General features: G+C 52.3%; 1 protein-coding gene across 3 annotated transcripts in view; it reads left to right on the top strand.

The window, feature by feature from the left end:
* LOC144769658 (glucagon receptor-like) overlaps nt 1–13,980 on the top strand; it is a 641,797-nt gene that overhangs the window by 592,065 nt on the left and 35,752 nt on the right. For all 3 annotated transcript variants that reach the window (XM_078653833.1, XM_078653834.1, XM_078653832.1), the window contains exon 13: nt 2,035–2,076. In XM_078653833.1, the coding sequence (XP_078509959.1) occupies nt 2,035–2,076 (42 nt within the window). The remainder of the gene's footprint in view (nt 1–2,034; nt 2,077–13,980) is intronic.

Raw genomic sequence — 13,980 nt, 5'->3', positions numbered from 1 at the left:
TACCAAGTGAGAAACATGTTGACCGCACAATAGAGTGCCCTACCTGAGACATAATCCCAGACATGCACTTTTGTTTCTTTTAATCAGGGTGGGAGACCCATTGATTAAAATAGTTTTCGCTGGTACTCCCTGACCTGTTTTAATACTTTTTTCAGGTTATACACCTTCACACCTTCATCTACACTGATTAGGCCCCTCACCCCCACGGCACCAAACGGCATTTGGAATAAAAGATCTCTGCCAAAGAGCCCCTCATAGGGAGCCCATCAGGTATTGCAGCGCCGACCTGACGAGTAGCAGCCCATATTATGAAGCATGACACCTTGCCAGGTGTGTGAGGGCCCTATATGCCAAGAGGAGGAATCCTCATCCTCCTACACTTCATGACCACACAAAACCAGTTTCCCCTTGTCTCAAAATTAGGAACAGCATACCTTTTGTATCTTCATTATTGTTAGGGCATGTATGCTGGACCTGTCTAAAAAGCCCTCAGTCCCTCCTTTGTGATTGGTTTCCTTTCAGATTGTATGACTTTTAGCAATTTTATGTGAAAGTGTTGCTCTAACGAGCGCTTTGGTGTTTTTTTTTTTAAATAATTTCTTTGTTAGCGACCCATCCCCAAATCTCCTGGTATGAGTGTTTTGAAATGTATCATTGAAGTGGGTATTTACTTAAGAAAGATCACCGGTTGCTACTGGGCGAGATGAGGTGGAGGTAGGTAGGGTTGAGGAGGAAAGGAGCAGGAAAGAAGGATGAAGTGTGGGCAATAGGATGTGATGTGATGAGATACTCTGTGGGGGTGGGGCAAGAAAGGGAAGAGGAGATGGGTAATTAGAGTAGAGAGAAAAGGTAAGGAAAAGAGAAAGCATTGGAAGAGCAGCAGGAGGGATATATATGATAGCAAGGAAGGAGAAAAGGATTAGACGTGAGTGAAGCAGTGAAGAAAAGATGTAATGAGATGGCGGAGGAAGGAGGGTGGGACATGGAAGTTGTGTGAGAGAGAAGTGAGTTACATGGGGCAGATTATAAGTAAGAGAAGTGAGGAGGAATGGAGAAAGGAAGATGAGGAAAGTAAAGGTGCAGGGGAAAGAAGATAGATTGGAAATGGACAATAGAAAGAAGGAAAGCAAAAAAGGAGGTGAACAGTGTACACTAAGCTGTGCTTTTATGGAGCATGAAAGTACAACAAGCCCCCTGCGCTTAGGCACAAAGTCCAACTGGCACTAGCAAATGTTGGCAAAACCAATGGTAAAACATGGCATCTGCCATTTTGCCTCCTTTCTTCTAGCTTGCCTTTTTGGACATCTTTGGCCATGCTTGGAAGACAAATCCTTAAGGAGTGCTAACTCGTTATTTCCACTACCACCTGCTATCAGAATTGCACATTTTTCATGTATTTGAGGATGATAAATCTCGTTTTAGTTTTGCCTAGATTTGGTCTAGTCTGCGGTCTAGGGTCTGCTAAAAGCTTGGGTCTGAGGAAGTCCATTGCACGATGAGCGATCTAGTCCTTCAGGAGCTTGTTGGGGTGGTGAGAGGTAACCACACTGGCACAGGGGCTTGTGTGTAGTGGGCTGGCAATCTAGAACTGGTAAGTTCAGGACAGACTGAGTGACTGGAAGGGGTGGTCTGGTATGGGCATTTTTATGTGACATCTATCCTCGTCATCAGCCTCTCTTCCCCACCTGCATGGGGCCGATGAAGGCCTCACTCTGAGAACATGAGAAATCACCACAAATACCAGTATCCAATCTAGGGGGAGTGCATAGTACAGCGGGTGCTAACCTGTGACACCTGCCTGGGCGCGTTTCAGCACACATTGCAGCACTGCATTGGTGGTAAACTGTACCGACGTCCGACAACTATTGTGTAGGACAGCACGTCAGGACTAGCTGTTTCCTGTGACGTACCTCAATTGTGTGAAACAATGGCAGAGCTTCTTCATGGGACGCTGGCATAGAGTTCCGAACATAAGCTGTGGACTGCATTAACCATCTCTTTTCCTCCCTGACTGTCTTCTTTCTCTCATTACAGGGGATGCTGGTCGCCATCTTGTATTGCTTCGTCAACAAAGAGGTGAGCTTAGATCTGGGTCTTCTGTGGTTCTCTCGCCTTGAGTCTGTCGTCACTTATCAGGGCGGGGAATCGTAAAATAATGGTGCATCATGCAATGGAAAGGGTTTCATCTATCACTATCAGTGTATATCTATCAATTGCAAAACGGGTGCACTGTGGTGTGGTGAAGGGGCGAAAGACATAGCCAACCAAGGAGGCTATAGGGTTAAATGGTTTCATTGAATGGAGTGTGCACCACCACTTCGACTGGATCATAATGCTAGTTTGGCATCACACGGGGAATGGACAGCGCTGGTTGGTGAGAACGAAGTCATCACTGGCTGTGCAGATGCTCTCGTAATGTCCAGATGTGCGGTGCCTGTGCACACTGACTCCGAATAGGCTATTCTTCTACTGTAGTGTCCACTGACTAAGCAAATGCGTTTGTTGTCCTGATGTGCACTGAGTTTGGTAATATCTGCCTGCTCTTGAGATGTGTGCTGGTTTTACAGAAGCTTGGTGGTTGTACAGATGTTCCGACTGGATACTGGGGGTGTTGATGGGCCCACGTATGCAGATGTGTGCTGACTACGCAAATGTGCGTTTGCTGTACAGAAGTGCACTGCCTGTGCCAATATGTACTGGCTGTGAATATGTTAGCTGAACTTGCAGCTGTGCATTGGCTGTGCATACGTATACAGGCTTTGCACGTTCACAATGGCCGTGGAGATGTGGCCTGAATGCTCAGATGTGTACTGGCTGTGCCAGGGCTCACTGTGATGGTGTCTGCCGGCTCTACAGATGCCCACTGACTGTACCACTGGGTCTTGCCTCTACAGATGGGCTAGGCAGTGGCTGTACCCACGTGCAGTCCCTCTACAGATGTGGAAGGACTGCACTCGTGCACATGTAGTGTTCTGTGGATGTGTGCTGTCTTGGCAAATATGCTCTTGCTTTGTATGTAAATTGTATAAATGGGCACTCGCCTGGCTGTGCCAATGTGTACAAACGTGACCTGGTTCCACCGATGTGCCCTGGCTTGGAAGGTGTTGACTACCTTTGCCAGACTGATCTGGCAGTGCAGGTGGGCGTTCGTCTGCCAGTGCTGATACAACCTGTCTCTGCAGATGTGGACAATTTGTGTAGATCTGCTCGAATGTATGATGTCTTCAAGATGTGGCAGTGCTCATGTGCAACGCTTTGCAGATGTGCACTGCCTGTACAGCTATGTCCTGGTTCTGTGATGTGCTATGGCTGCCTCAATGTACGAGTGTGCATAGATGTACGTTGGCCTTAATGCCAATGATGAATGCTGTCTTTCCCGTATAGATCTGGTTCCACACATGTGCACCAGACGTGAGAATGCCCCTGTCTGTGCCGAAAGCTTGTAGCTGATCCAATCTGCTTGGGCTATACATGAGCGCACATCTGTGCCCTGGGTGTGTATTGGAGGGCTGGTTCTGTTGGTGTGCCATGTCAGTGCTCATATGCGCTGACTGTGGGATGCTTACACAGTGAGTAGATATGCAAATGTGTCAGGATGTGGGCTGAATGAACAGAGGTCTAGTGACTGTGCTGGTGTGCTCTGGCAGTGCCTATGCACCCAAGTAATGGAGGTGTTTCTGGTTGTTAAGGTGTGTGCTGGCAATGCAGCTGTGTGCTGAGTGTTCAATTTTTTGCTTGTGATGTGAATGTGCAGATGTGCGTCAGTTACGTCAATGTGCACTAGCTGTGCAGATGTGCTTTGCCTCTGCAGATGTGCCTTGGTGGTGCAAATATGTGCTGGCTGTGCAGATGTGCCCTGACTGTGTAGATGTGCTCTAGTGATGTAGATGTTCCCTAGCTATCTACAAGCATCCTGGCTGTGCAGATGTGCCCTGGTTGTATGGACGTATCGTAGCTGTGCAGATGTGCCCTCGATGTATAGATATGTGTTGGATTTGTAGATGTGCCCTAGCAGTGCAAGCGTGCCTTGAAGGTGCAAATATGCTGTGGCTGTGTATATACGCCCTAGTTGTCTAGATGTCCCCTACCTCTGTAGACGTCTCCTGGATGTGCAGATGTGCTGTGGTTGAATAGATGTATCCTGGATTTGTAGCTGCGCCTCTTGCAGCGCAGATGTGCACTGGCGGTGTAGATGTGCCCTAGCTCTGTAGATGTGCTGTGCCTGTGCAGCTGTGCTTTGGTTGTATAGATATGCCCTGGCTGTCTAGATGTGCCAGTGGAGTGCAGATGTGCCTTAGTGGTTCAGATGAGCCTTACCTGTGTAGATGCGCCCTAGTTATGTAGACATGCCGTAGCTACCTACAAGTATCCTGGCTGTGTAGATGCGCACTTGGAGTGCAGATGTTCCTCACCTGTGTAGATGTGTCCTAGTTATGTAGACGTGCTCTAGCTCAGTATCCATTTCCTGGCTGTGCAAATGTAACCTGGTTGTATAGATATGTCCTTGCTTTGTAGATGTGCTCTTGGTGTGCAGATGTGCCTTACCTGTGTAGATGTGCCCTAGTGATGTAGATGTGCTCTAGCTCTGTAGATATGTCCTGGCTGTACAGGTGTGCTCTGGTTGTATAGATATGTCCTGGCTATGTAGATGCCCCTTGGTGTGCAGCTGTGCCTCACCTGTATAGATGCGCCCTAGTGACTTAGATGTGCCCTAACTCTGTAGATGTGTCTTGCCTGTGCAGATGTGATCTAGTTCTATAGATATGTCCTTGCTTTGTAGATGTACTCTTGGACTGCAGATGTGCCTCACCTGTATAGATGCGCCCGAGTTATATAGACGTGCCCTAGCTCTGTAGATGTGTCCTGGCTCTGTAGATGAGTCCTGGCTGGGCAGGCGTGTCCTGGCTGTGCAAATGTTACCTGGATATATAGATATGTCCTGGCTGTGAAGAGGCGCAATTGGAGTGCAGATGTGCCTCACCTGTGCAGATGCGCCCTACTGATGTAGATGCGCCCTAGCTCTGTAGATATGTCCTGGCAGTGCAGATGTGCTCTGGTTGTATAGATATGTCCTGGTAGTGCAGATGTGCTCTGGTTGCATAGATATGTCCTGGCTGTGCAAATGTTACCTGGTTATATAGATATGTCCTGGCTGTGAAGAGGCGCAATTGGAGTGCAGATGTGCCTCACCTGTGTAGATGCGCCCTACAGATGTAGATGTGCCCTAGCTCTGTAGATATGTGCTGGCAGTGCAGATGTGCTCTGGTTGTATAGATATGTCCTGGCAGTGCAGATGTGCTCTGGTTGTATAGATATGACCTGGCTGTGCAAATGTTACCTGGTTATATAGATATGTCCTGGCTGTGAAGAGGCGCAATTGGAGGGCAGATGTGCCTCACCTGTGTAGATGCGCCCTAGTAATGTAAATGTGCCCTAGCTCTGTAGATGTGTCCTGGCTGTGTAGATGTGCTCTGGTTACATGGAAATGTACTGGCTGTGTGATGCCTCCTTAGAGTGGAGACGTGCCTTACCTGTGTAGATGCGCCCTAGTTACGTAAACTTGCCTTAGCTTTCTACAAGTGTCCTGGCTGTGTATATGCGCACTTGGAGCGCAGATGTGCCTCACCTGTGTAAATGTGCCCTAATTATGTAGACGTGTCCTAGCTCTGTAGATGAATCCTGGCTGTGCTGACGTGTCCTGGCTGTGCAAATGTTACCTGATTGTATAGATATGTCCTGGCTGTGTAGAGGCGCAGTTGGAGTGCAGATGTGCCTTACCTGCCTAGATGCGCCCTAGTGATGTAGATGTGTCCTGGCTCTTGGCTGTGCAGATGTGCTCTGGTTATATGGATGTGTCCTCGCTGTCAGAGGCGTCTTGGAGTGGAAATGTTCCCTAGTGATGTAGACATGCCCTGGCTGTGCAGGTGTGCCCTGGCTGTCCACAGCAGTCGTGGCGGATTGATCTGAGCAGTCGATGCCGGCACGACTTGCAGGTGGGAGTCCGGGGGCGTCGCGCGCATACGGGGTCCACGATGGGTAATTTAAAATTCAAATAAAAAGTTAACTTACCTTTGCCGGCCTGGTCCCGCGATGTCTCTGTATCTCTCCTGCCTCCAACAGGAAGCAGGCAGCAAATCACAACGCGGCAATAGCAGCATTGTGATTGGTCAGGACACTGACCAGCCAGGTGACTACGGGAGGCCATTTTCTCCATGTATACTCCATGCAGCCTACATGGAGAAAAGGCAGAGTGTGCAAGACTGGTTTGGTCGACCCCAGAGGGCCGACAAAACAGTCAGCGCCCTCAGCAGTGGGCAAGCCACTCCTTACCTGCCCTAGAGCAGCAACGACCACCTGCCCGCCCCCAAACAAACACGTCTGCTTTCTCACAGTGCGAGAAGCAGAAACATAAAATGGTACCATTTTATGTTTCTGCTTCTCGCACTGCGAGAAAGCAGGGGGGCGACGCTCCTCCAACCTAGTGGAGGAGCCGCCCCATCATCTGAATTTGATGTGTAGATCCTCCGCCTGGACTGTAGCTATGCACTGGCTGCGCAGGTGTGCAATGGCTCGCAGATGCACCTCAGCTTTGACCTGCCTTGTCTGCGCAGAGGAGCCCTGGTCTGCGCAGAGGAGCCCTGGTCGTCCAGGTGGATTTTGGCTGCGTGACCAGCGCGTGGGTGGATGGGCATGGCCAGCGGCCTTTAGGTGTGCGGGTCTAGTGTACGGTGGCCGTGTAGCACGTGCGCCCCAGCCGTGGGGACGTGAACCGGCCAGGCAGAGGTGCCATAGCGGTGTAAACACGCGCCCTCGCAGCTAGTGAGCCGCACCCTCGCTGCGCCCGTGCGCGCTCCCCGTCTGGGACAGGGCTCTGGGGTCAGCCGCCCTTTGAACAGCGCTGTTTTCACCAGAAGCCCGGGGACTTTGGCCCTCGGAATGTGGGCCACGCTGTGTTTTTCTTTTGAGACAAGAGAGCGCGGGCTCCGGGCCAGCCGGCGAGCTATCAATCACCGGCGCGTATAAACAGGCCCTTCCCGGCCAAGATTTAATGGAAACACAGTAGGGACGGGGGTCTGAGCGTCTCAGAGGCCAAAGAGCGCATCCTTGGCACCCGGCCTACTCTAACAACGCGTTCAATCTGCTTTATATTCGTGCTCCCATTAAACAAACCAAATTATTTGGTGTGTTTTGTGTTCACTGTGCGGCAGGCAGGTCCTCCCAGGACCCCTGCGAGCGTGGTGAGAAAATATGGCCCAAGTGTCACGGCTGCAGCGGGGGACACACCATGCCTTGCTTTGGGAGGGGTATGTTACAGGTGCATTTTGTTTTATTCCATGTCGTGTTATATTGTACAATTATATCGCACCCATCGGACATTAATTACTAAGGCCTGGTAGTGGTGTCCCATGTCTGGGATGTGTGCTTTCCCATGATGTCGGGTTTCCACACCCGCCGGAATCCGAGTCATCTTATGCTGATATTACCTTGTCGACAGTTAAATAGCGCCTTCTACAGTTAGACCGTCACAGGAGCACTTTCTTCATCTGGGCTGGTGATCTTTGATAGTGGTGGGGTGTAATAGTTGCACCAAATTCCAGTGAGCAACTGAAGAAACCTCGACTTCTTCTAGAAAGAAGGGGGAAGGTGGAAATTCTCCTCAGACATTTTTTGAAAAAATTAGTGTCAAATAGTGAACTTGAAAGCTCCATTTTCACATGAACACCCTACCTGTTAGGAATTACCTTCAGTGTGCCATTCCTAGCATTAAGTCGTGGGTGTGCATCATATGTCACGGCTGCCCCCTTGTTCGAAAAACTTATGTACACTATGACAGTACCAGAAGGTTACCATTGATGCCATCCATACATTATGGGTGCTTCAAATGTCAAATGGGGGTGGGGTCGCACCCTACTCACACACCGGCGGTGTCGCCCCTAAGGACTCTGGTCAATGTAGTAAAGTGTTTGCGAAGCATCATCTTTCGATCTTCTGCTATCTTCGCTGTCTTCGCCATCCCTGGACACGTGTTTCGGGGTATCACCCCTCGTCAGCAGAGATAGGCCGTGTATTGGGGTTGCCGATGGCTGCCAATATCTGCCAGGTATAGTACCACTCAGGCGCGTAGGTGCGGGATCCCAGGCTCGTCAGCCCACTGCTCACGGGAGCTTTAAAGTTACAAATGGGGGTGGGGTCGCACACTACTCACACACCGGCGGTGTCGCCCCTAAGGACTCTGGTCAATGTAGTAAAGGGTTTGCGATGCATCATCTTTCGATCTTCTGCTATCTTCGCTGTCTTCGCCATCCCTGGACACGTGTTTCGGGGTATCACCCCTCGTCAGCAGGGATAGGCCGTGTATTGGGGTTGCCGATGGCTGCCAATATCTGCCAGGTATAGTACCACTCAGGCGCGTAGGTGCGGGATCCCAGGCTCGTTAGCCCACTGCTCACGGGAGCTTTAAAGTTACAAATGGGGGTGGGGTCGCACACTACTCACACACCGGCGGTGTCGCCCCTAAGGACTCTGGTCAATGTAGTAAAGTGTTTGCGATGCATCATCTTTCGTTCTTCTGCTATCTTCGCTGTCTTCGCCATCCCTGGACACGTGTTTCGGGGTATCACCCCTCGTCAGCAGGGATAGGCCGTGTATTGGGGTTGCCGATGGCTGCCAATATCTGCCAGGTATAGTACCACTCAGGCGCGTAGGTGCGGGATCCCAGGCTCGTCAGCCCACTGCTCACGGGAGCTTTAAAGTTACAAATGGGGGTGGGGTCGCACACTACTCACACACCGGCGGTGTCGCCCCTAAGGACTCTGGTCAATGTAGTAAAGTGTTTGCGATGCATCATCTTTCGATCTTCTGCTATCTTCGCTGTCTTCGCCATCCCTGGACACGTGTTTCGGGGTATCACCCCTCGTCAGCAGGGATAGGCCGTGTATTGGGGTTGCCGATGGCTGCCAATATCTGCCAGGTATAGTACCACTCAGGCGCATAGGTGCGGGATCCCAGGCTCGTCAGCCCACTGCTCACGGGAGCTTTAAAGTTACAAATGGGGGTGGGGTCGCACACTACTCACACACCGGCGGTGTCGCCCCTAAGGACTCTGGTCAATGTAGTAAAGTGTTTGCGATGCATCATCTTTCGTTCTTCTGCTATCTTCGCTGTCTTCGCCATCCCTGGACACGTGTTTCGGGGTATCACCCCTCGTCAGCAGGGATAGGCCGTGTATTGGGGTTGCCGATGGCTGCCAATATCTGCCAGGTATAGTACCACTCAGGCGCGTAGGTGCGGGATCCCAGGCTCGTCAGCCCACTGCTCACGGGAGCTTTAAAGTTACAAATGGGGGTGGGGTCGCACACTACTCACACACCGGCGGTGTCGCCCCTAAGGACTCTGGTCAATGTAGTAAAGTGTTTGCGATGCATCATCTTTCGATCTTCTGCTATCTTCGCTGTCTTCGCCATCCCTGGACACATGTTTCGGGGTATCACCCCTCGTCAGCAGGGATAGGCCGTGTATTGGGGTTGCCGATGGCTGCCAATATCTGCCAGGTATAGTACCACTCAGGCGCGTAGGTGCGGTATCCCAGGCTCGTCAGCCCACTGCTCACGGGAGCTTTAAAGTTACAAATGGGGGTGGGGTCGCACACTACTCACACACCGGCGGTGTCGCCCCTATGGACTCTGGTCAATGTAGTAAAGTGTTTGCGATGCATCATCTTTCGATCTTCTGCTATCTTCGCTGTCTTCGCCATCCCTGGACACGTGTTTCGGGGTATCACCCCTCGTCAGCAGGGATAGGCCGTGTATTGGGGTTGCCGATGGCTGCCAATATCTGCCAGGTATAGTACCACTCAGGCGCGTAGGTGCGGGATCCCAGGCTCGTTAGCCCACTGCTCACGGGAGCTTTAAAGTTACAAATGGGGGTGGGGTCGCACACTACTCACACACCGGCGGTGTCGCCCCTAAGGACTCTGGTCAATGTAGTAAAGTGTTTGCGATGCATCATCTTTCGTTCTTCTGCTATCTTCGCTGTCTTCGCCATCCCTGGACACGTGTTTCGGGGTATCACCCCTCGTCAGCAGGGATAGGCCGTGTATTGGGGTTGCCGATGGCTGCCAATATCTGCCAGGTATAGTACCACTCAGGCGCGTAGGTGCGGGATCCCAGGCTCGTCAGCCCACTGCTCACGGGAGCTTTAAAGTTACAAATGGGGGTGGGGTCGCACACTACTCACACACCGGCGGTGTCGCCCCTAAGGACTCTGGTCAATGTAGTAAAGTGTTTGCGATGCATCATCTTTCGATCTTCTGCTATCTTCGCTGTCTTCGCCATCCCTGGACACGTGTTTCGGGGTATCACCCCTCGTCAGCAGGGATAGGCCGTGTATTGGGGTTGCCGATGGCTGCCAATATCTGCCAGGTATAGTACCACTCAGGCGCATAGGTGCGGGATCCCAGGCTCGTCAGCCCACTGCTCACGGGAGCTTTAAAGTTACAAATGGGGGTGGGGTCGCACACTACTCACACACCGGCGGTGTCGCCCCTAAGGACTCTGGTCAATGTAGTAAAGTGTTTGCGATGCATCATCTTTCGTTCTTCTGCTATCTTCGCTGTCTTCGCCATCCCTGGACACGTGTTTCGGGGTATCACCCCTCGTCAGCAGGGATAGGCCGTGTATTGGGGTTGCCGATGGCTGCCAATATCTGCCAGGTATAGTACCACTCAGGCGCGTAGGTGCGGTATCCCAGGCTCGTCAGCCCACTGCTCACGGGAGCTTTAAAGTTACAAATGGGGGTGGGGTCGCACACTACTCACACACCGGCGGTGTCGCCCCTATGGACTCTGGTCAATGTAGTAAAGTGTTTGCGATGCATCATCTTTCGATCTTCTGCTATCTTCGCTGTCTTCGCCATCCCTGGACACGTGTTTCGGGGTATCACCCCTCGTCAGCAGGGATAGGCCGTGTATTGGGGTTGCCGATGGCTGCCAATATCTGCCAGGTATAGTACCACTCAGGCGCATAGGTGCGGGATCCCAGGCTCGTCAGCCCACTGCTCACGGGAGCTTTAAAGTTACAAATGGGGGTGGGGTCGCACACTACTCACACACCGGCGGTGTCGCCCCTAAGGACTCTGGTCAATGTAGTAAAGTGTTTGCGATGCATCATCTTTCGATCTTCTGCTATCTTCGCTGTCTTCGCCATCCCTGGACACGTGTTTCGGGGTATCACCTCTCGTCAGCAGGGATAGGCCGTATATTGGGGTTGCCGATGGCTGCCAATATCTGCCAGGTATAGTACCACTCAGGCGCGTAGGTGCGGGATCCCAGGCTCGTCAGCCCACTGCTCACGGGAGCTTTAAAGTTACAAATGGGGGTGGGGTCGCACACTACTCACACACCGGCGGTGTCGCCCCTAAGGACTCTGGTCAATGTAGTAAAGTGTTTGCGATGCATCATCTTTCGATCTTCTGCTATCTTCGCTGTCTTCGCCATCCCTGGACACGTGTTTCGGGGTATCACCCCTCGTCAGCAGGGATAGCCGTGTATTGGGGTTGCCGATGGCTGCCAATATCTGCCAGGTATAGTACCACTCAGGCGCGTAGGTGCGGGATCCCAGGCTCGTCAGCCCACTGCTCACGGCAGCTTTAAAGTTACAAATGGGGGTGGGGTCGCACACTACTCACACACCGGCGGTGTTGCCCCTAAGGACTCGGGTCAATGTAGTAAAGTGTTTGCGATGCATCATCTTTCGATCTTCTGCTATCTTCGCTGTCTTCGCCATCCCTGGACACGTGTTTCGGGGTATCACCCCTCGTCAGCAGGGATAGGCCGTGTATTGGGGTTGCCGATGGCTGCCAAAATCTGCCAGGTATAGTACCACTCAGGCGCGTAGGTGCGGGATCCCAGGCTCGTCAGCCCACTGCTCACGGGAGCTTTAAAGTTACAAATGGGGGTGGGGTCGCACACTACTCACACACCGGCGGTGTCGCCCCTAAGGACTCTGGTCAATGTAGTAAAGTGTTCGCGATGCATCATCTTTCGATCTTCTGCTATCTTCGCTGTCTTCGCCATCCCTGGACACGTGTTTCGGGGTATCACCCCTCGTCAGCAGGGATAGGCCGTGTATTGGGGTTGCCGATGGCTGCCAATATCTGCCAGGTATAGTACCACTCAGGCGCGTAGGTGCGGGATCCCAGGCTCGTCAGCCCACTGCTCACGGGAGCTTTAAAGTTACAAATGGGGGTGGGGTCGCACACTACTCACACACCGGCGGTGTCGCCCCTAAGGACTCTGGTCAATGTAGTAAAGTGTTTGCGATGCATCATCTTTCGATCTTCTGCTATCTTCGCTGTCTTCGCCATCCCTGGACACGTGTTTCGGGGTATCACCCCTCGTCAGCAGGGATAGGCCGTGTATTGGGGTTGCGCCTGAGTGGTACTATACCTGGCAGATATTGGCAGCCATCGGCAACCCCAGTACACGGCCTATCCCTGCTGACAAGGGGTAATACCCCGAAACACGTGTCCAGGGATGGCGAAGACAGCGAAGATAGCAGAAGATTGAAAGATGATGCATCGCGAACACTTTACTACATTGACCAGAGTCCTTAGGGGCGACACCGCCGGTGTGTGAGTAGTGTGCGACCTCACCCCCATTTGTAACTTTAAAGCTCCCGTGAGCAGTGGTCTGACGAGCCTGAGATCCCGCACCTACGCGCCTGAGTGGTACTATACCTGGCAGATATTGGTAGCCATCGGCAACCCCAGTACACGGCCTATCCCTGCTGACGAGGGGTGATACCCCGAAACACGTGTCCAGGGATGGCGAAGACAGCGAAGATAGCAGAAGATCGAAAGATGATGCATCGCGAACACTTTACTACATTGACCAGAGTCCTTAGGGGCGACACCGCCGGTGTGTGAGTAGTGTGCGACCCCACCCCCATTTGTAACTTCAAAGCTCCCATGAGCAGTGGGCTGACGAGCCTGGGATCCCGCACCTACGCGCCTGAGTGGTACTATACCTGGCAGATATTGGCAGCCATCAGCAACCCCAGTACATGGCCTATCCCTGCTGACGAGGGGTGATACCCCGAAACACGTGTCCAGGGATGGCGAAGACAGCGAAGATAGCAGAAGATCGAAAGATGATGCATCGCGAACACTTTACTACATTGACCAGAGTCCTTAGGGGCGACACCGCCGGTGTGTGAGTAGTGTGCGACCCCACCCCCATTTGTAACTTTAAAGCTCCCATGAGCAGTGGGCTGACGAGCCTGGGATCCCGCACCTACGCGCCTGAGTGGTACTATACCTGGCAGATATTGGCAGCCATCGGCAACCCCAGTACACCGCCTATCCCTGCTGACGAGGGGTGATACCCCGAAACACGTGTCCAGGGATGGCGAAGACAGCGAAGAGAGCAGAAGATCGAAAGATGATGCATCGCGAACACTTTACTACATTGACCAGAGTCCTTAGGGGCGACACCGCCGGTGTGTGAGTAGTGTGCGACCCCACCCCCATTTGTAACTTTAAAGCTCCCGTGAGCAGTGGGCTGACGAGCCTGGGATCCCGCACCTACGCGCCTGAGTGGTACTATACCTGGCAGATATTGGCAGCCATCGGCAACCCCAGTACACGGCCTATCCCTGCTGACGAGGGGTGATACCCCGAAACACGTGTCCAGGGATGGCGAAGACAGCGAAGATAGCAGAAGATCGAAAGATGATGCATCGCGAACACTTTACTACATTGACCAGAGTCCTTAGGGGCGACACCGCCGGTGTGTGAGTAGTGTGCGACCCCACCCCCATTTGTAACTTTAAAGCTCCCGTGAGCAGTGGGCTGACGAGCCTGGGATCCCGCACCTACGCGCCTGAGTGGTACTATACCTGGCAGATATTGGCAGCCATCGGCAACCCCAGTACACGGCCTATCCCTGCTGACGAGGGGTGATACCCCGAAACACGTGTCCAG

Source organism: Lissotriton helveticus, chromosome 7, assembly GCF_964261635.1.
Source record: "Lissotriton helveticus chromosome 7, aLisHel1.1, whole genome shotgun sequence".
In the NCBI taxonomy this organism is placed as follows: Eukaryota; Metazoa; Chordata; class Amphibia; order Caudata; family Salamandridae; genus Lissotriton; species Lissotriton helveticus.
This window is presented reverse-complemented; position numbering and strand designations above follow the sequence as displayed.